Source organism: Rhodnius prolixus, unplaced genomic scaffold (genome assembly GCF_049639745.1).
Source record: "Rhodnius prolixus isolate KJV_2025 unplaced genomic scaffold, Rpr scaffold_22, whole genome shotgun sequence".
Taxonomy (NCBI): domain Eukaryota; kingdom Metazoa; phylum Arthropoda; class Insecta; order Hemiptera; family Reduviidae; genus Rhodnius; species Rhodnius prolixus.
The window spans coordinates 257,634-278,260 of NW_027411617.1; the positions used below are offsets into that span (position 1 = coordinate 257,634).

At 32.7% G+C, this 20,627-nt stretch overlaps 2 protein-coding genes across 4 annotated transcripts in view; one reads left to right on the forward strand and one right to left on the reverse strand.

Moving 5' to 3' along the window:
• Positions 1 to 20,627, reverse strand: part of LOC141457534 (uncharacterized) — an 85,394-nt gene that overhangs the window by 16,995 nt on the left and 47,772 nt on the right. Inside the window, exon 1 of one of the 3 annotated variants that reach the window (XM_074134675.1) lies at positions 5,123 to 5,917. The exons of the other annotated variants lie outside the window; for them this stretch is intronic. The gene's annotated coding sequence lies outside the window, so the exon portion shown is untranslated. Of the gene's footprint in view, positions 1 to 5,122; positions 5,918 to 20,627 lie in introns of those variants that run through there. 3 annotated transcript variants of the gene reach the window in all.
• On the forward strand, positions 775 to 20,242 carry LOC141457535 (trehalose transporter 1-like protein). Its single transcript, XM_074134677.1, has 2 exons — positions 775 to 954; positions 17,504 to 20,242. The coding sequence occupies exons 1-2, from the start codon at positions 810 to 812 to the stop codon at positions 18,889 to 18,891; spliced, it is 1,533 nt and encodes a 510-aa protein (XP_073990778.1). The 5' UTR covers positions 775 to 809; the 3' UTR covers positions 18,892 to 20,242.

Consider the following 20,627-nt stretch of genomic DNA (forward strand, 5'->3'; position numbering starts at 1 on the left):
CACTGGGAAATCCTGGTCTACTCAAATATTATCCCCACCTTCAGGAGCGGCATCACAGTTTGTTCGCCTGTTCTTAAACTTTCCCGAGTTTCATCCAAAGATTTGCTTTAAACTTCTTATGCTAGAGTATTTATGAGGTCAGTCCCTTTAGTTTAGAACATTCCAGTCTGATAAAGTAGCTCTACTTTCTAGGACACCAACAATATTCAACGTCACAATACCACTTCGAACGTCTAACACAGTACGACGAAGAATAATTTGATTCGTATTAAGAGGGAGTCGTCTGTCACAGCTCCACTTGTTCAAGCATTTTAGCTGAAAAATGTTTTTGGTAAATTTTGAGGAATGTTAAGTTAGCATAATGTTAAATATTTAAGCTTGACATTAAAGTTTTTATGCCATTAGATGAATTACTGGCGGCTGAAACAAAACCTAAGTGATGGTATTCATTATTATTTTTAGTGACTTATAGAAGCTCCTAAGAAAAGGAAATCTAAGGGGCAAGCAGCGGATTCGAACCCATGATCTCCGCATTGGAATTCAGTATTCGCTAACCACTCAGCTAATCCCTTCCCTTATTTTTCTTATCTAGTTTTTAATTATTTTTGGACCATTAACTTTTGGGAACAGATGTTCAAATGAGTTATTATTGAAAGTAATTTTGGTGTGCAGAGCGAGAGCCGTACAAGGAGAGGGGTCAGCGAGTTCTTGTGCCTAACTTAATAAATTCAGCTTCTCCCACTAGCGGGAATTTTGTTTATCTCATTCGAAACAAGTGCTTACGCGCACAATGTTCAAGTGTGTGTTGAATGCCGAGCGATAAAACCAGAAAACCAACCTTGAAGCTGGTAAGTGTGGACCGAGTCGGGGAATCAGGTCCAGTTTGCGTCAAACTCTCCTTCATGAAGTACTCCACTAAGGCCACACTGCGGCAGTATTTCGCGGCCATAGTTGGTAAGTAAACATTGCGTTATCAGCTAGCGAGTTTTGTCGTTGCACCTCTGCTCTGAGCGAGCGTTATTTCCTTATCTCTTTAGAGTTGTCATAATTTCAAAATATATTATTTTGTACGATTGAACCATATCATATATTCATTGAGATAAGAGCCAGTCTGGTTTTCTAACCAAGTCGTTTTCTCGCAACCTGCATTCACAAAATACTTTCATGTTGAATACTCATCTTCTTTTTTACTAATAAGAGATTTTTTAAAAATCGCAACTCATGTCCATTGCTTTTCTTTCAAACCTTGGCACCCTCACAGAAAGAGAGACTATCCGCCGTAATTAGAAAAAATCGCTGAAAGTTCAACAGAAGGTTGGGGGGGCTACACTAAGGGTTAGTCCCAATTGGAAGAATCTTACTTTACTGAATCATTTGTTGAAATTTTCTTGAAAATGATTCCAACGAGTTTCTTTAAACTTGGTAAGTTAATTTTGTATAGTAAGTCTGTAAATTTCATTTAAAACCACGAAAATTCTATTAAGAGAATTTCTTGAAGAAATGGGTGGTTATGTTTCACTCTACACTGTACTACACATTCCCTCTGTATCATACATTACTGTTCATTGTATTGCCTTGTCTCCTGGTTGCTATTACTGTATCATACATTACTGTTTATTGTATTGCCTTGTCTCCTGGTTACCATTGGTAAGAATCAAATGTGGAACAAAAATTCAACTTTGCAGCTTTTCCTGTTAGCAGAATTAAATTTTTTTTTATACATATTCAAGTTGTAAAAACAGTTCATATTATTTTGTTATTTAATTATTTTATTTTTTAATTAGAAACAATTTGTACACAAACAAAACGTTTTTTATTTATTACTATTTATTGTTATCCTGTATTCGAAGAAAGGATGTTAGTATGAGTTTTTTACTATTTTTGTTTATTTGTTTGTCCATTTTTTTGGAATTACATTTAAATTTATTAGTCATATTGGTTTAAATAAGATTAAATATTAATTATAAATGAAATTTTACGAAGGTTAAAGTTAAGTTTGTTCTTTGTTTTATAAAATTTTCGATTTATTGCTTTATTTTACATTACTTGTACACCAACGTGCGCGCTGCTCATTCTTCTAGTTTCCTTAAGAAACCTCCACATCAGATTTCCCCAGAAATAAATCATCATAATCTAATTTCAGAGGTAGCAAAATATATATCTCTAATTTTCATTATAAAAAAAAAAATATTGGAGGTAGGTTTAAATAGAAAACACTATTCATCTAGAAATGTCGAAATATGTATTTCCATCTTCAGAGACTCAACGGTTCAACAGTGGATTTGAGAAAAATTAGTTTTAAATAGAAAAGAACCCGTCCACGACATCATGCACGTAAACGCGCAAAGATCCTTAGAAATTATTTCTATAACAAAAAGAAATCTGAGGTGAAACACTCAGCTGAGTTCTCTTACTCTAATCCTCATAGCAGTGTTTTTTTATTTTTTTTTATGATTTAAGGCGCGTCAACATCTAAGGTTATTGGAGCCCGGAGCTTTTTTCAGTGCACTGCCGGCCTCCGGACAGTGTTCTCTCGTTACAGACAACACTGTCCATCACCGGACAGTGAGCTGTAAGAAGCTCCTAGGAAGAGAAAATTCACAAATATTTGCAGAACGTGGTTCCTCCTTAGTCCTTTTCCGCTTACTGTATGAGCTGATTTCGGGGATGTGAGTAGAGTCAGATTTTTCTGCTGGATTCGAACCCGGGACCTCCGCGTGGAAGTCCAGTATGCTAATCTCATAGCTAATCCCTTCCCTCAGCAGCAGCAGTAAGTTGATTTTTTTTCAAACTCGCAATTTTTACTATTTTTTTCTTTAGTGGCGTAACTTTGAAGAAGTGGTTTTTCCAGTTGGTCCCAAAATGACGAACACATCTGAATTCTATCATTGTAATTAGATAGGGTCCATGTGTGACCAACAATATATGGGCCATATAAATCAAGGAAATAAATGCAGTTTGAACACTCTAGTGAGAACTCACAATGCAACTGAACTGCAGATCGATAAGCTAAAAAGGCGTCAAGGTATGAATTTTATAGCAGTACTATAGCATGCTGCGTCTGTATAATTCTTACGACAATTACTGCACCATCATTTTTGAAGGACTGGAACAGCTCTAGCTTGCTTCCATAAAAGGCTTGGGTTACCAAGGATGACTTTAACACCAACTAATATGATTACTGATAGCAAAATATTACGGAATATCTTCTTTTAATTGGATATTTGGCTAACCTATCCAACTGTACAGAACACAGTTGGTTTCAAAAAGATGTCTCTTCCCTTGTGATCATGATAGCCATCGCCACTGAAACCATAAAAGCTTGGTAACCACCCATATCTATACTGATATTCTAGCGTGAAAGAAAGCTAGCATATCAATCGCATTCTCTGCCGACATTATCTTATTGCAGTACGCGTCCGTCATTGTCTTTTTGGCCGATTCGTAACTGGACTTAAAAAAAGTTCACTCACTGAATTTAGAAAACTTAATAAACTACCAGAAAAACCTTTAAAACAAAATATCAGATTTAAAAAAGGAGGAAACTTTAAAAGTCTCCAGATTCTATATTTAATGTAGAACTTGATTTTGTCAAAGACTGCTAACATAATAAATAGAATAACCTCTCCTAACTGGCTTCTTTAATCTATATGTCAATATGCTGTATTATTGCAGATGAAAATAAATAAATAATGCTAATAATAAAATCATTACTAGATAAGTTTTAGAATTCTATCTTCTTAGAAAATATTTTTGCTAAAACTTACCCAGTTTATGCATACTAAGTATCAGTAAAATTTTCCTTAAAATCTCAGCGACAAATAACTTTCTACAAATTAATTATCATGGTAAGAGGATATTCCGGAGCGTGCAAATAGGAATGACGGAACACTTAAATAAAATTAAATCTACTTATTTATTGATAGCAAAAGTTATATTAGAAGAGTTTCCAAGTTTTTACTGTCAGTCGATGCTTCCTAACGACTTTGTTTATCCTTATATTCAGCACTTTTTTTTCTAGTGGTTCTACCCCTTCTGGGTACTTCCACGTTTTACATCGCCTTCACTCACTTCACAAAAAAATAAAAAACACTTCCTATAGGGAAATCTAGCAACAATCGACAGAGTATTAACTGCAGCTTGTTTCAGCTGTAGAAAACACTGCACCAACTGTCCAATTAAAAAACTCGCACGCACATGGTCACTAGCAATAGTTGCACTACTTCCACTACTGTCATTGGCACCTAAATCTGTCAAAGTTGATTTGTTTCCCCTACCGCTCTTATTTTATCCCTCTAAATTTAATCCATCATTCACTAAACATATTTTAAGGCGAAGTAAAATTTCTCAACATTTAATAAAATATATCCAGAATTTAAATTTTTAAATTCTTTCGCTAACCGTACCCTTCTCTTTTTCGTTTTCAATTTTCTTCGGTTGCATAACATTGTGTGCGCATAGATAGTTGCATATTTTCTGAATAAATTGGTTACTATTGTATATTTTATTAAAAATGGATTTAATTATTTAGTACAGGCCTCTGGTGTATACCACACCGACAATTTGGACACTATTAGTAAAATTCACTATTCAACATTAACAATGCACACCATGGCAACAGACGAGTCTCTTCAATATCAATAACCTATATACTATACTCGTATATGTATGTATATTTCTTGTTACGAACCCAACTTATTCCCGCCAAATAATAAACCAATAATTATCATTGCACACTTCGATACTTAACATATTTTAATACATGTTAAATAAAGTTATTATTTGAGCCACAATAGATCCAAAGGGGTCGGAGTGGCGTAGGCCTTGAGGCCGCCCTAGTTTAATCTAAAGTAATTATTAAAGTGGCAACTTCTTAATTGCAACACAATATTAATGCAACCTCTATAAAAAACATCATATATTTTCAAATGCACACAAAACTACTGAAATGTAAAGCCAGACTGTGTTTACACCAGAATGATTTTTTTTTAAATTAGAATAAGGCACCTGATAAACATTTAAGAGGTTGCAATATTGCCCCGTTCGGGGGATGGGACAAGAGAAATCTAAGAAATGCACAATCAGTGAATTCTGAACAATGAATGGATTAGGTAGTACTCACTTGAAAATTGGAACCATTTTACTAAGCCGATATAGAAAAATGTTAATCACTAGTCTAATAGCATGGTGAAGCTTGATGCCTGGGGAGTGGCAAGGGTCAGCCAGCTGCCGCCAGGAATGCAGATCTCCGATTGAATGTAGGAGTGCTGCGGTGAAAGGTGCTCTGCCAAGGCTGGCCTGAGTCACCGCACTCCAACCCTGAGTGAAGAAAAGATCGCCAGAAGTTATCCCTTTCATTAGTATGAATACTGGAACAATCTCTTAATTTGCCTCAACTATGAAACTCAATGGTTAGCACAGTAACCAAGTATGGGGATATCCCAAATTAAAAATAAATTTATATTCTATTCCATTCTGTTTTCTTTTATCCGAACACTTTGTAGCTTAACATCCACTGAATGATCGTCCAATTGCAAAGAGTATAAAGTTTGCTAATTTTTGTGCGCGAACCTTTTATCACTTCATTTAAAACATCCTTGAACATGAGCTCTATTAGTCAGCTCAAGTCTAATTGACTTAATTGGCACTGTCAATGCAAATCCAAATTACTGCCCTTGTCGAGTAATCTAACAACTTTGAACAGCTGTCCGTTGATCATTTGCAATTGATCAGTGCCACCACAATACCTACTTCTTGGAGTGTTAATTTGGAACCACCAAGTCTCAGTTATTCATGTATCTCATTAAAAGAGATGAAAATCCGAATGAGGAGGTGGACTCGCCTCTTCTACAGAGATTTCTTGGCTTCTGTGCAGCCTAAAAGCACAAACAACATCCAATTCTGACAACGCCTAGAATGAAGTTTTCCTTCAAATAGGAGATTTTGGACAAAAGCTCAAAATTAGAAATCTGCAGATTACCCGTACCTTCTCTTTTTAGAGTAGAGAGTAAAAAAGATTTATTTATTTTATTGTTTCCTTAAGACATGACAACTTCTAAATGCCACTAAAATCAAAGCACCTACCGCAAGAGACGTTTCACCTTGATTTTATGCAGGAAGACTCGTCGTTAGTTTTTAAAACTTTTTTTTTTATAAGTATTACCTATAAAATTTATTTAATAAATCCTTAACAAAAACTTACAGTTTAAAAAGTTAAGTATAAGGGTTGATTAAACGCCAAAAGGTACACAAATCAGCAAGTACCCAACATTTCATTAATACTTCATTGATATTATTTAAGTAATTTTACCGCATTAATTTTCATTAATATTTTTTAAGAATTTATTAGATGTCACATACCCTTATGCTGGCCATTTTCATCTACAAAATATTTGTTCAAGTAGCACACCATTTAACTTAGATTGACTGTAATATCTATTTATCTATAATAATCAAACTATTGATTACAGGTGAAAAAAAAAAACGTTATAAAAAATAAAAAAATATGAGGCTAAAAAATTCATAAACGTTTTTTAAAAATTGCTTACACCAACATACATCAATGATTTTATTTATTTATTTTTATTTTTAAATAAAAATCGTCGGTTTAAGTTCATTCTTCGATTAAAGTAATTGTTATTACATGTAGTAGTCAAACGTTTATAATAATAGATAATAATTATCTGGCTTTATCGCAAATAATATAGTTTTCTTCAATTACATTCTCAATCTAGGTATTCATCCCAAATGTTGTGTATATGTAATATAAAATAAATAAGATATGCATATTTTTAGGACAGCTAATTATTCCAGTATTTTACTATAAGTAAAATTAGGGGAACTAAATTAAATTACAATTGAGAAATGAATAAATAATGTTGAATAATCTACTTGTTATTAACTGTGTGTTATTTGTCCTCACGAATATTTCGGTAAGACGAATTCAAGAATGAAATATTGTTTTAAATCCTCCGTGATTCAAATTTAAACAGTAGCCGACTCTAAATTTGTCTTTTTCTAATTTAACATGCATGTATATGTGACAACTTCAGAATAAAGGGCACATTAAAGAGAAATCAGAAGAATAATTTGGAATAGAGTTAAAATAAAGTACCTATTTATACGAAGATATAATATACATTTTATCACAATTATAACTATTATGAATGAACTGGCCAGCATAAGGGTATGTGACATCTAATAAATTCTTAAAAAATATTAATGAAAATTAATGCGGTAAAATTACTTAAATAATATCAATGAAGTATTAATGAAATGTTGGGTACTTGCTGATTTGTGTACCTTTTGGCGTTTAATCAACCCTTATACTTAACTTTTTAAACTGTAAGTTTTTGTTAAGGAGATTTTTGTACCTTTTGGATAGATTTTCCTTTTTGTCTATTAGCAAAGTTACGTCTGCTTTACAGATTTTTTTAAAATTTGGAATAAGCTATTTTATCATTATAACCTGATAAGGTGTTAAATCGGAACCGTAACTATCACTGGAGAGATCTTTTTAAAGAATGGTTATAGTTGCGGTCCCCAAACCATCCTCAATAACCATTTTTTTGAGAAAGCGTTTTGAATAAAATAGGAAGGTATTTGTAGGTAAATAGCAAAATTAAACTGCGATTTCAGTACTTCCTTTTAAGAGGAGCAAGAAAAATAAACTGCGATTACAGTACTTCTCCCTAAAAGGCAAAGATTTTGAATCGAACGACAATTCATTGATGTAAATCGGTTCACTCATTGATAATTTTAACGATTGCAGTACTTCCTCTTAGTAGGTGTAAGAGCATGATGGCACTTCACAGCCACGTAGAGGAGCTTTAATCACTTCTTCGTGCTAAATTTTATCAAAATCGGACTAAGCTTTGTAGAAATATTGGTAATAATAGTTTTAGAAAGGGCCTTATTTGGGTGGGGCGAACTCCCCTCCTTATGAGGCATAGCGTCGAGACTTTTAAAGTACAAATCTGTACAAAATTTCGATTCGAATGACACTTCATTCATGAAAATCGGTTCACGTGTCGATAATTTGAAACGATTGCTATACTTCCCCTTAACAAGTGTAAGAGCAGATCGTCGCTTTATTGTTAGGGAGGGGAGCCCTAACCCTATCATCCTACCAAATTTTATCAAAATCGGGTCAAGATTTACAGAGTAATTAGTAATAATAATTTTGGAGGGGGCCTTACATAAAGGGGGCTAACTCCTCTCCCATTGGATGTACAGGGCCGAGACCCACAAAAGGCACATCTACATAAAATATTGAATCGAATGACACCTCATTCATGAAAATCGGTTCACGCGTTTAGGCGCTACGTTGTTTACAAAAAAGGTAACAACAAGAACAACAAGAACAACAACAACAACAAGAAGAACAAGAACATTTTTTGAAAAAGCCGTTTTTGCTCATTTTTGGCAACTTTTTTCTCGAAACCTATTAGATCTGGGTGGTTGCAAAAAAATTACAGTTATAAAGGAGGGTTTGGAGTAAGATTTAAAGAAAATTTGGGAATTTTATCTTTTATAGAAAAATAGAAAAAAATTGTCAAAGTTGGGTGTTTTTCAACGTTACACTTTTTCGTGCAGTTTTTGATGGTCAACCCTTATACAACTGTCCTACCGGACAGTTTTAATATTAAATTTAACAAAAACTTACAGTTTAAAAAGTTAAGTATAAGGGTTGATTAAACGCCAAAAGGTACACAAATCAGCAAGTACCCAACATTTCATTAATATTTCATTGATATTATTTTAAGTAATTTTACTACATTAATTTTCATTAATATTTTTTTGAATTTATTAGATGTTTCACAGACCCTTATGCTGGCCATTTTCATCTACAATATATTTGTTCAAGTAGAACACCATTAGATGTTTCACAGACCCTTATGCTGGCCATTTTCATCTACAATATATTTGTTCAAGTAGAACACCATTTAACTTAGATTGACTGTAATATCTAATCAACAAACTATTAATCACAGGTTAAAAAGAAACACTTTATTAAAAAAAATATGAGGCTAGAAAATTCAAAAACTTTTTTAAAAAAATGCTCACACCAACATTCATCAATGATTTTGTTTATTTTATTTATTTATTTTTATTTCTTAAATAAAAATCGTCGGTTTAAGTTCATTCTTCGATTAAAGTAATTGTTACTTTATGTAGTAGTCAAACGTTTGTAATTATGGCTAATTTGTTAACCGCAAAAGGCCAAAAAAAAAAAAAAAAAAAAAAAAAAAAAAAAAAAAAAAAAAAAAAAAAAAAAAAAAAAAAAAAGTTTGTAATAATAGGTAATAATTATCTGGCTTTATCGCAAATAATATAGTTTCCTTCAATTACATTCTCAATCTAGGTATTCTTCCCACAGTGTTATATATTTGGAATATAAGATAAATAAGATATGCATATTTTTATGACAGCTAACATAATTATTCCAGTATTTTACTATAAGTAAAATTAGAGGGACTAAATTAAATTACAATTGAGAAATGAATAATTATTGTTGAATAATTTACTTGATATTACCTACGCGTTATTTGTGCTCACAAATACTTCGGAAAGACGAATTCTAGACTGAAATATTGTTTTAAATCCGTGATTCAAATTTAAATAGTAGCCGACTCTACCTTAGTCTTTTTCTACTTTAACGTGCATGTACATACTCGTACATACATGTGACTACTCAGAATAAAGAGCATAATAAAGATAAATCAGAAGAATAATTTGGAATAAAGCTAAAATAAAGTACCTATTTAATTATGAATATATAATATACATTTTATCATAATTATAACAAAAAAATAAAATATTATGAATGAACAAAGGGAAGGGATTAGCTATGCGGTTAGCGTATTGGATTCCCACGAGGAGGTTCCGGGTTCGAATCCAGCTGCAGACCCTTAGATTTTCTCTTCCTAAGAGCTTCTTACAGCTCACTGTCCAGGTGATGGACAGTGTTGTCTGTAACGAGAGAACACTGTCCGGAGGCCGGCAGTGCACTGAAAAAAGCTCCGGGCGCCAATAACCTTAGATGCTGAAGCGACTTAAATCATAAAAAAAAAAGAAAAAGAAAATGAATGAACTGGCCAGCATAAGGGTCTGTGAAACATCTAATAAATTCAAAAAAATATTAATGAAAATTAATGTAGTAAAATTACTTAAAATAATATCAATGAAATATTAATGAAATGTTGGGTACTTGCTGATTTGTGTACCTTTTGGCGTTTAATCAACCCTTATACTTAACTTTTTAAACTGTAAGTTTTTGTTAAAGAGATTTTTGTACCTTTTGGATAGATTTTCCTTTTGTATGTTTTGCAAAGTTACATATCTGCTTTACAGATTTTTTTAAAATTGGGAATAATAAATTTTAATTTTATCATTATAACCTGAAAAGGTGTTAAGTCGGAGTTACTACCACTGGTGAGATCTTTTTAAAGAATGATTATAATTGCGGTCCCCCAAACCATCCTCAATAACAATTTTTTTGAGAAAGCGTTTTGAATAAAATAGGAAGGTAATTTGTACGTAAATAGCAAAATTAAACTGCAATTTCAGTACTTCCTTTTAAGAGGAGCAAGAAAAATAAACTGCGATTACAGTACTTCTCCCTAAAAGGCAAAGATTTTGAATCGAACGACAATTCATTGATGTAAATCGGTTCACTCATTGATAATTTTAACGATTGCAGTACTTCCTCTTAGTAGGTGTAAGAGCATGATGGCACTTCACAGCCACGTAGAGGAGCTTTAACCACTTCTTCTTGCTAAATTTTATCAAAATCGGACTAAACGTTATAGAAATATTGGTAATAATAGTTTTAGAAAGGGCCTTATTTGGGTGGGGCGAACTCCCCTCCTTATGAGGCATAGCGTCGAGACTTTTAAAGTACAAATCTGTACAAAATTTCGATTCGAATGACACTTCATTCATGAAAATCGGTTCACGTTTCGATAATTTGAAACGATTGCTATACTTCCCCTTAACAAGTGTAAGAGCAGATCGTCGATTTAATGTTACGTAGGGGAGCCCTAACCCTGTCATCCTACCAAATTTTATCAAAATCGGGCTAAGATTTACAGAGTAATTAATGATAATAATTTTGGAGGGGGCCTTACATAAAGGGGGCTAACTCCTCTCCCATTCCATGTAAAGCTTCCAGACCCCCAAAAGGCACATCTACATAACATTTCGACTCGAATGATACCTCATTCATGAAAATCGGTTCACGCGTTTAGGCGCTACGTTGTTTACAAAAAAGGTAACAACAACAACAACAACAACAAGAAGAAGAAGAAGAAGAAGAACAAGAAGAACAAGAACAAGAACAATTTTTGAAAATGCCGTTTTTGCACATTTTCGGCAACTTTTTTCTCAAAATCTATCAGATCTAGGTTGTTGCAAAAAAATTGCAGTCATAAAGGAGGATTTGCCCTTTATTTTAAAGAAAATTTTGGAATTTTATCTTTTATAGAAAAAGAGAAAAAAATTGTCAAAGTTAGGTGTTTTTTAACGTTACGCTTTTTCGTGCAGTTTTTGATGATCAACCCTTATACAACTGTCCTACCGGACAGTTAATTAATATATTATTTATTTATTAAAACTGTTCAGTAGGACAGTTGTATAAGGGTTGTTAAATTAATTTAGCTCTGATTAAGGTAACAAATGAAAAATGTTTAATTAAATTAACCTATTTTTCTTGAATTATTTTTAAATTTACTAATTAAAAATAAGTTTTTAGTAAAGTTTTAATTTTTCAAAAAGCCAGGGACCTCTCATGTCTTTAGCCATAAGTGTCTAAAATAGATTTCTTTCTGGGTAATGTTACAAAACTCTAGGCTTAAAAATGTTTTGATTAATGTTTGCAACAGTTGGCTTTTGGAATATTCACGCAACTTCTACTTTATATAATTTTAGTAATGATCAGATTAGTATTAAAATTTGATACTTAAACTTTTTCTGAAACTTGGTCCACTAAAACGTGGACTATTTTTATTTTCCTACTCGAGGTGAGAATTATATTTGATTTATCTACTTAGAATGTCAGGACGGGGTGGAGATATTTAAGGTGCTTATTAAAATAAGTGTATTAAAACTGTCTCTGCAAGACAGTTGTATAATAAGGGACTGAACTTCAAAAACTGCCGGGAAAAGCATAACGTTAAAAAACACCCAACTTGGACAATTTTTTCTCTTTTTCTATTAGAGATAAAATTCTCAAATCTTTTTTATAACTCTTTAACAAAAACTTATAGTTTAAAACGTTAAGTATAAGGGTTGATTAAACGCCAAAAGGTACACAAATCAGCAAGTACCCAACATTTCATTGATACTTCATTGATATTATTTTAAGTAATTTTACTACATTAATTTTCATTAATAAGTTATTTTTTAGAATTTATTAGATGTCACAGACCCTTATGCTGGCCATTTTAATCTACAAAATATTTGTTCAAGTAGAACACCATTTAACTTAGATTGACTGTAATATCTAATCAACAAACTATTAATCGCAGGTTAAAAAAAAAACAAACTTTATAAACAAAAATATGAGGCTAAAAAATTCAAAAACTTTTTAAAAAAAAATACACCAACATACATCAATGATTTAACTTATTTATTTTTATTTTTAAATAAAAATCGTCGGTTTAAGTTCATTCTTCGATTAAAGTAACTGTTATTTTATGTAGTAGTCAAACGTTTATAATAATAGGTAATAATCTGGCTTTATCGCAAATAATATAGTTTTCTTCAATTACATTCTCAATCTAGGTATTCTTCCCACAGTGTTATATATTTGGAATATCAGATAAATAAGATATGCATATTTTTATGACAGCTAACATAATTATTCCAGTATTTTACTATAAGTAAAATTAGAGGGACTATATTAAATTACAATTGAGAAATGAATAATTATTGTTGAATAATTTACTTGATATTACCTACGCGTTATTTGTGCTCACAAATACTGCGGAAAGACGAATTCTAGACTGAAATATTGTTTTAAATCCGTGATTCAAATTTAAATAGTAGCCGACTCTGCCTTTGTCTTTTTCTACTTTAACGTGCATGTACATACATATACATATGTGACTTCTCAGAATAAAGAGCATAATAAAGATAAATCAGAAGAATAATTTGGAATAAAGCTAAAATAAAGTACCATTTAATTACAAAGATATAATATACATTTTATCATAATTATAACAAAAAAATAAAATATTATGAATAAACAAAGGGAAGGGATTAGCTATTACAAAGATATAATATACATTTTATCATAATTATAACAAAAAAATAAAATATTATGAATAAACATATGTTCCAGTATTAAAACTGTCCGGTAGGACAGTTGTATAAGGGTTGATCATCAAAAACTGCACGAAAAAGCGTAACGTTGAAAAACACCCAACTTTGACAATTTTTTTCTCTTTTTCTATAAAAGATAAAATTCCCAAATTTTCTTTAAATTATAGGGCAAACCCTCCTTTATAGCTGTAATTTTTTTGCAACCACCCAGATCTAATAGGTTTCGAGAAAAAAGTTGCCAAAAATGAACAAAAACGGCTTTTTCAAAAAATGTTCTTGTTCTTGTTCTTCTTCTTCTTCTTGTTACCTTTTTTGTAAACAACGTAGCGCCTAAACGCGTGAACCGATTTTCATGAATGAGGTGTCATTCGATTCGGAATTTTATGTAGATGTGCCTTTTGGGGGTCTCGATCCTGTACATTGAATGGGAGAGGAGTTAGCCCCCTTTATATAAGGCCCCCTCCAAAATTATTATTACTAATTACTCTGTAAATCTTGGCCCGATTTTGATAAAATTTGGTAGGATGATAGGGTTAGGGCTCCCCTACGTAACAATAAAGCGACGATCTGCTCTTACATTTGTTAAGGGGAAGTATAGCAATCGTTGCAAATTATCGACACGTGAACCGATTTTTATGAATGAAGGGTCATTCGAATCGAAATTTTGTACAGATTTGCACTTTAAAAGTCTCGACGCCGTGCCTCATAAGGAGGGGAGTTTGCCCCACCCAAATAAGGCCCTTTCTAAAACTATTATTACCAATATTTCTATAACGCTTAGTCAGATTTTGATAAAATTCAGCTCGAATAAGTGGTTAAAGCTCCTCTACGTTGCTGATGCTCTTGCACCTACTAAGAGGAAGTACTGCAATCATTTAAATTATCAATGAGTGAACTGATTTAAATCAATGAATTGTCGTTCGATTAAAAGATCTTTGCCTCTTTGCCTTTTAGGAAGAAGTACTGCAATCGTAGTTTATTTTTCTTACTCCTCTTAAAAGGAAGTACGGAAATCGCAGTTTAATTTTGCTATTTACGTACAAATACCTTCCTATGTTATTCAAAACGCTTTTTCAAAAAAATTGTTATTGAGGATGGTTTGGGGGAACGCAACTATAATCATTCTTTAAAAAGATCTGTCCAGTGGAAGTTACGGTTCCGACTTAACACCTTATCAGGTTATAATGAAAGAATTGTTTATTCCAAATTTTAAAAAAATCTGTAAAGAAGATATGTAATTTTGCAAAATAGACAAAAAGGAAAATCTATCCAAAAGGTACAAAAATCTCTTTAACAAAAACTTACAGTTTAAAATGTTAAGTATAAGGGTTGATTAAACGCCAAAAGGTACACAAATCAGCGAGTACCCAACATTTCATTAATACTTCATTAATAGTTAAGTAATTAAGTAATTCTACTGCATTAATTTTCATTAATAAGTTATTTTTTAGAATTTATTAGATGTCACAGACCCTTATGCTGGCCACTTCATTTATAATATTTTTTTGTTATAATTATGATAAATCACATAAATATGTACATGCATGTTAAAGTAGAAAAAGACAAAGTTAGAGTAGGCTACTGTCTTGAATTCGTCTTACCGAAATATTCGTGAGCACAAATAACACACAGTTAATAACAAGTAGATTATTCAACAACAATTATTCATTTCTCAATTGTAATTAATTTAGTCCCCCTAATTTTACTTATAGTAAAATACTGGAATAATTAGCTGTCCTAAAAATATGCATATCTTATTTACTTTATATTACATATATACAACATTGTGGGATGAATACCTAGATTGAGAATATAATTGAAGAAAACTATATTATTTGCGATAAAGCCAGATAATTATTATCTATTATTATAAACGTTTGACTACTTCATAAAATAACAATTACTTTAATCAAAGAATGAACTTAAACCGACGATTTTTATTTAAAAATAAAAATAAATAAATAAAATAAACAAAATCATTGGTGTAAGTTTTTTATAAAAAAAAGTTTTGAATTTTTTAGCCTCATCTTTTTTTATTATTTTTTATAACGTTTTTCTTTTTAACCTGTAATTAATAGTTTGATTATTATAAATAACTAGATTTACAGTCAATCTACAGTACTACTTGAACACATATTTTGTAGACGAAAATGGCCAGCATAAGGGTCTGTGACATCTAATAAATTCTAAAAAATAACTTATTAATGAAAATTAATGCAGTAGAATTACTTAATTACTTAACTATTAATGAAGTATTAATGAAATGTTGGGTACTCGCTGATTTGTGTACCTTTTGGCGTTTAATCAACCCTTATACTTAACATTTTAAACTGTAAGTTTTTGTTAAAGAGATTTTACTATAAGTAAAATTAGAGGGACTATATTAAATTACAATTGAGAAATGAATAATTATTGTTGAATAATTTACTTGATATTACCTACGCGTTATTTGTGCTCACAAATACTTCGGAAAGACGAATTCTAGACTGAAATATTGTTTTAAATCCGTGATTCAAATTTAAATAGTAGCCGACTCTGCCTTTGTCTTTTTCTACTTTAACGTGCATGTACATACATATATGTGACTTCTCAGAATAAAGAGCATAATAAAGATAAATCAGAAGAATAATTTGGAATAAAGCTAAAATAAAGTACCATTTAATTACAAAGATATAATATACATTTTATCATAATTATAACAAAAAAATAAAATATTATGAATAAACAAAGGGAAGGGATTAGCTATGCGGTTAGCGTATTGGATTCCCACGTGGAGGTTCCGGGTTTGAATCCAGCTGCAGACCCTTTGATTTTCTCTTTCTAAGAGCTTCTTACAGCTCACTGTCCGGGTGATGGACAGTGTTGTCTGTAACGAGAGAACACTGTCAGAAGGCCGGCAGTGCACTGAAAAAAGCTCCGGGAGCCAATAACCTTAGATGTTGACGCGACTTAAATCATAAAAAAAAAGAAAAAGAAAATGAATGAACTGGCCAGCATAAGGGTCTGTGACATCTAATAAATTCTAAAAAATATTAATGAAAATTAATGCAGTAAAATTACTTAAATATGAATGAAATGTTGGATACCTACTGATTTGTGTACCTTTTGGCGTTTAATCAACCCTTATACTTAACATTTTAAACTGTAAGTTTTTGTTAAGGAGTTTTAAAGAAAATTTGGGAATTTTATCTTTTATAGAAAAAGAGAAAAAAATTGTCAAAGTTGGGTGTTTTTCAACGTTACGCTTTTTCGTGCAGTTTTTGACGATCAACCCTTATACAACTGTCCTACCGGACAGTTTTAATTCCCTCGACATTGATAAAATTTGGCAGGAAGAAGTGGTTCGAGCTTCACTACGTTACATTGCTCTTATCTTGCTCTTACAGCTGCGATAGGGAAGTGTTGCAATAGTGCCGTATTTTCAGTTTAATTTCTCTTTACGCTTTTAGAGAGAAGCGGCAATCGCAGTTTAATTTTTCTTACCTTTCTTAAGAGAAAGTACTGTATTCGCAGTTTAATTTTCTTTATTCCTTTTAAAAGGAAGCACAGTAATCACAGCTTAATTTCTCTTTAGTAGCTTAGAGGAAGTAATGTAATCACCATTCTTTCGACTAGTCTGCATTTTTTTCTCACCAACTTGGTACCACTTCCCCACAACTTGTAGCAATCTGTCATACGAAATTGCTATTTAATTTATACAATGCCTTCCATGTTATTTCAAACATTTTCCTAAAAAAAGTGGAAACATTTTTCTCGAGAAATTCGACGGACACCACTAAGATAACAGTTGGTCTCCATAAAAGTGTCACTTTGTAATGTACATTAAGAGAGGTTAAATATGTCGCTAAAATTTCGAGTTATTGGAAAATTCCTTAACCGGAAGTTCGTCTTTATTCAATTATTGCAAAACTTGGAAAATGGTTTCTAGATTTGATAGCAAACCTCGTACATCCGCGCACATTTATTAACCATTTTCCGCAAAAAAAATTAGTAAAAGCCATGTGAGTGTACACATCAGAGTTCATTTCCAAATAATAAATGTGTAAAACTTGGCAGTTATAATGAAAATAATTAATTAAACAAACAAATTTTAAAGTTCCCGGAATAGCCTGGACTTTGGGAAAATTTTGTTAAAATTACAAATTATCATTCATTTATTGATTTTTTTTTTTTGTTATAGCGAACTTGGGTGCTTTCTGCATTGGCACAATGTTGGGATGGATTTCTCCTATGCAGCCTCTGTTGGAAAGTGCGAGCCCTCCAGTCGGCAATTCCCAAGTGAGCAGAGAAGAAATATCATGGTTGGGTTCAATAAACTTTATCGGTGCAATTGCAGGGACATTCTTGTGGGGGAATCTATCGGATTGTGCGGGCCGGAGGAGCACCGCGCTCGCTGTCGCACTACCATTCACGCTCGGCTGGGCGGTGCTATTGCTGGCGGATAGGATACACTGGCTGTACGTCGGCAGATTCATAATTGGACTGGCTTGTAGCGGCGTCATCATCAATGCTCCGCTTTTTGTCACTGAAATAGCTGAGGACAGAATCAGAGGTACTTTAGGCTCCTTTCTAATGCTATCTCTTAACATGGGCTGCTTGTTCTGTTACATCGTGGGCGCCTACACCTCGTACCAAGTACTGACCGCTATCTGCCTCGCTGTTCCTATTCTATATTTCTTCCTGTTGCTACTGCTGCCTGAATCGCCAGTATTTTTAATAAACAAAAACAAGAGAAGTGAAGCGGAAATGGCGTTGAGATGGTATCGCGGAGGAGATTCTTTACTTACAGAGAAAGAAATTGCTCTCCTGCAAGGAAGGCCGAGTGGCAAACGTCCAGGATACAATGCATTGTTTAGGAGTAAAGGGCGTATTAAAGCTCTACTGATCGGATTTGGCTTCATATTTGGACAACAGTTTTGTGGTATCCTGGCCATCCTGACGTATACGGTGACCATTTTCAAAGAATCCGGCAGCACTTTGTCTCCGTATGCCTCAGCAATCATAGTGGGGGCCTTGCAGTGTCTTTCTTCTATGTCATCGTCTGCATTAGTGGACAAGACCGGCAGAAGGTTTCTATTGGTTACATCTTACACGGCTATGGCGATCGCCTTGATTGCATTAGCTGTATATTTCTTCTTCAGAGTTAGTTTAGAAGCTAATTTTGGCTGGATTCCAATCCTTTCGCTGTCAGTGCATGTAGTGTCATATTCCCTGGGGGCAGGACCAGTCCCATTTATAGTCATGGCTGAAATATTTTCACCGGATGTGCGAGCGGTAGCCATGTCAGTGATTCAGCTGCTTGGCACTTCACTTTCCTTTGCGTCGGTCAAACTGTTTCCGTTTCTAAACAGTTTTCTTGGCAAGCATGGCTGTTTCCTATTATTTGCAGTGTGCTGCATCCTGCTTTCATGCTTCATCTTGCTGTATGTGCCAGAAACCAAAGGGAAAACCCTTCTATCAGTCCTGAGGAAACTGAATGGAGAAAGTTGTAATGAATGTGAACAAGAGATGGTGACTTCAAATAAAATAGTGATTGTAACAAAAGGAGACGCAGTTGAACCCATTTAGAAAGCCTCTTTTGGACAAGAAGTACCTTTACATTAAGTATTAGTAGTGGTAGTTACTAAGGCTGTGATTTATTGTCTTATAAATATTACTTTCATACTCTGCGTTCGGATACACCGTTATAACCAGTGAACGAATCAGAAATATATCGCTGTCGATAACTGATGGCTAATCGAGAGAGCGCACCCTTCACCCTCTGAAATATGTAAAACTATATTTTCCAATGAACATCAGTAGAAAATGTAAATTTTATATTCTCTGAAGACTAATTTCATCTCTGGATCAAGGTTACGTAGCTTAACTTTCCTGTTTTTATATAGATATATGCTCATCTGTAAATTCCTTTCTTTTTTTTTTTTATTTATTTATTTGTCTAAAGTAAATGTACTTATGACAAGGAGTCTTGCTCAAACAGAGATTACGTAAAATATACAAAAAAATGTTACAAAAAAAAAATTAATATTATAAAACTCCTGAAAAGTATAACATAAGGGTACAAAGTATTTATATGTATGCATATAAAAAAAATAATAATACTTATTAATGGAAATTTTTTAAATTAAATTATTTCTCTCTTTTGGAAGTGCAAATTATTACTTATACCGAACAAAACAAAATTTAAATAAATAAAATACTTGAAGAGAAACTATCCATGATAAATATCCTTAGAGGATTCAGAGAAAGTATCTGAAAAACTATTAAAAATATTATTAAACATAAAATAAAAAAAATATATAAAAATAAAGTGATAGAATTACCAAAAAAAATCCTTTAGTAAACATAACTTAATGGCAAATCACGAAAATTGATAGGTTTATTTTAGATTAGATTCCGTAGAGGTTGTCCGATTAGTCTATTGCACTGAGGGTCACAGAAGGCTTACTGTGGCACTCTCTTATCTCAAATTTTCTGACGGTTTGAATAAACTTAACAGATTGGAAATTACACTTGGATGAATGAAGCTTGAACTCATTATTTTATTTCTCCAAAGCGCAGAACTATTTGCCATACGAATCCTAGTGGACGGGGGTGATAATCGGAAGGGAGCAAACTGTTTTCATCAGGAAATCTTTTTAAAGTACCAAAAAGTATAAATATTAAGCGCTTTATAAGGCCATAAGATAAGTAAGAGACTTTGGGAAACAAGATAAATGTGGGGAACTACTCATCTTTTGGGAAGAAAAACTATTTTCAATTTCGGTCTTTTTACTTTCCCGGGAACAGTTAAAAATAATGTTTCAGAACTTCTTGTCCCAATAAGTGTAGCAAGTAAAAGATAGTTGTAAAAGTGTTTTTCTAGAAACTATAAAAAAAAAAAAAAAAAAACTGAAAAATCGATTCAATAATAAAGTTGCACACTTCCGGTCAAAAAAGGAAGTTCTGATTATGGATTGTGAAACTTTCCTCTAATCTTATCATAATATTCAACGGTTTGCACGACTGTATTATCTATTTTGTAACTAAGCGGTGAAGGTCCACATTTTCCAGTCTATGTTATCAACATACGAAATGAAACTTCGTTATTAATATCATGATGCCATGTTTGCGTTGTATAAAGTATCTCACATATATAAATTTTCTAGATTTTTCCTATTTCTTGAGAGTGAACTCATGTGCTTTGCCGTAGTGAAATTGGAATAAAGAACCGACAGGGTTTTGACTGCGCATTAGGGACGACCTAAAGCACAGCTGGTTTGCTCTAGACGAGAGACCAACTCGGCAGGTAGTCAGACGAATGC

Coding starts and splice junctions, on each gene's coding strand:
- LOC141457535 (XM_074134677.1), top strand. CDS start 810: ATGCCGAGCGATAAAACCAGAAAACCAACCTTGAAGCTGGTAAGTGTG. Junction 955..17,503: donor GTATTTCGCGGCCATAGTTG/GTAAGTAAACAT, acceptor TTTTTGTTATAG/CGAACTTGGGTGCTTTCTGC.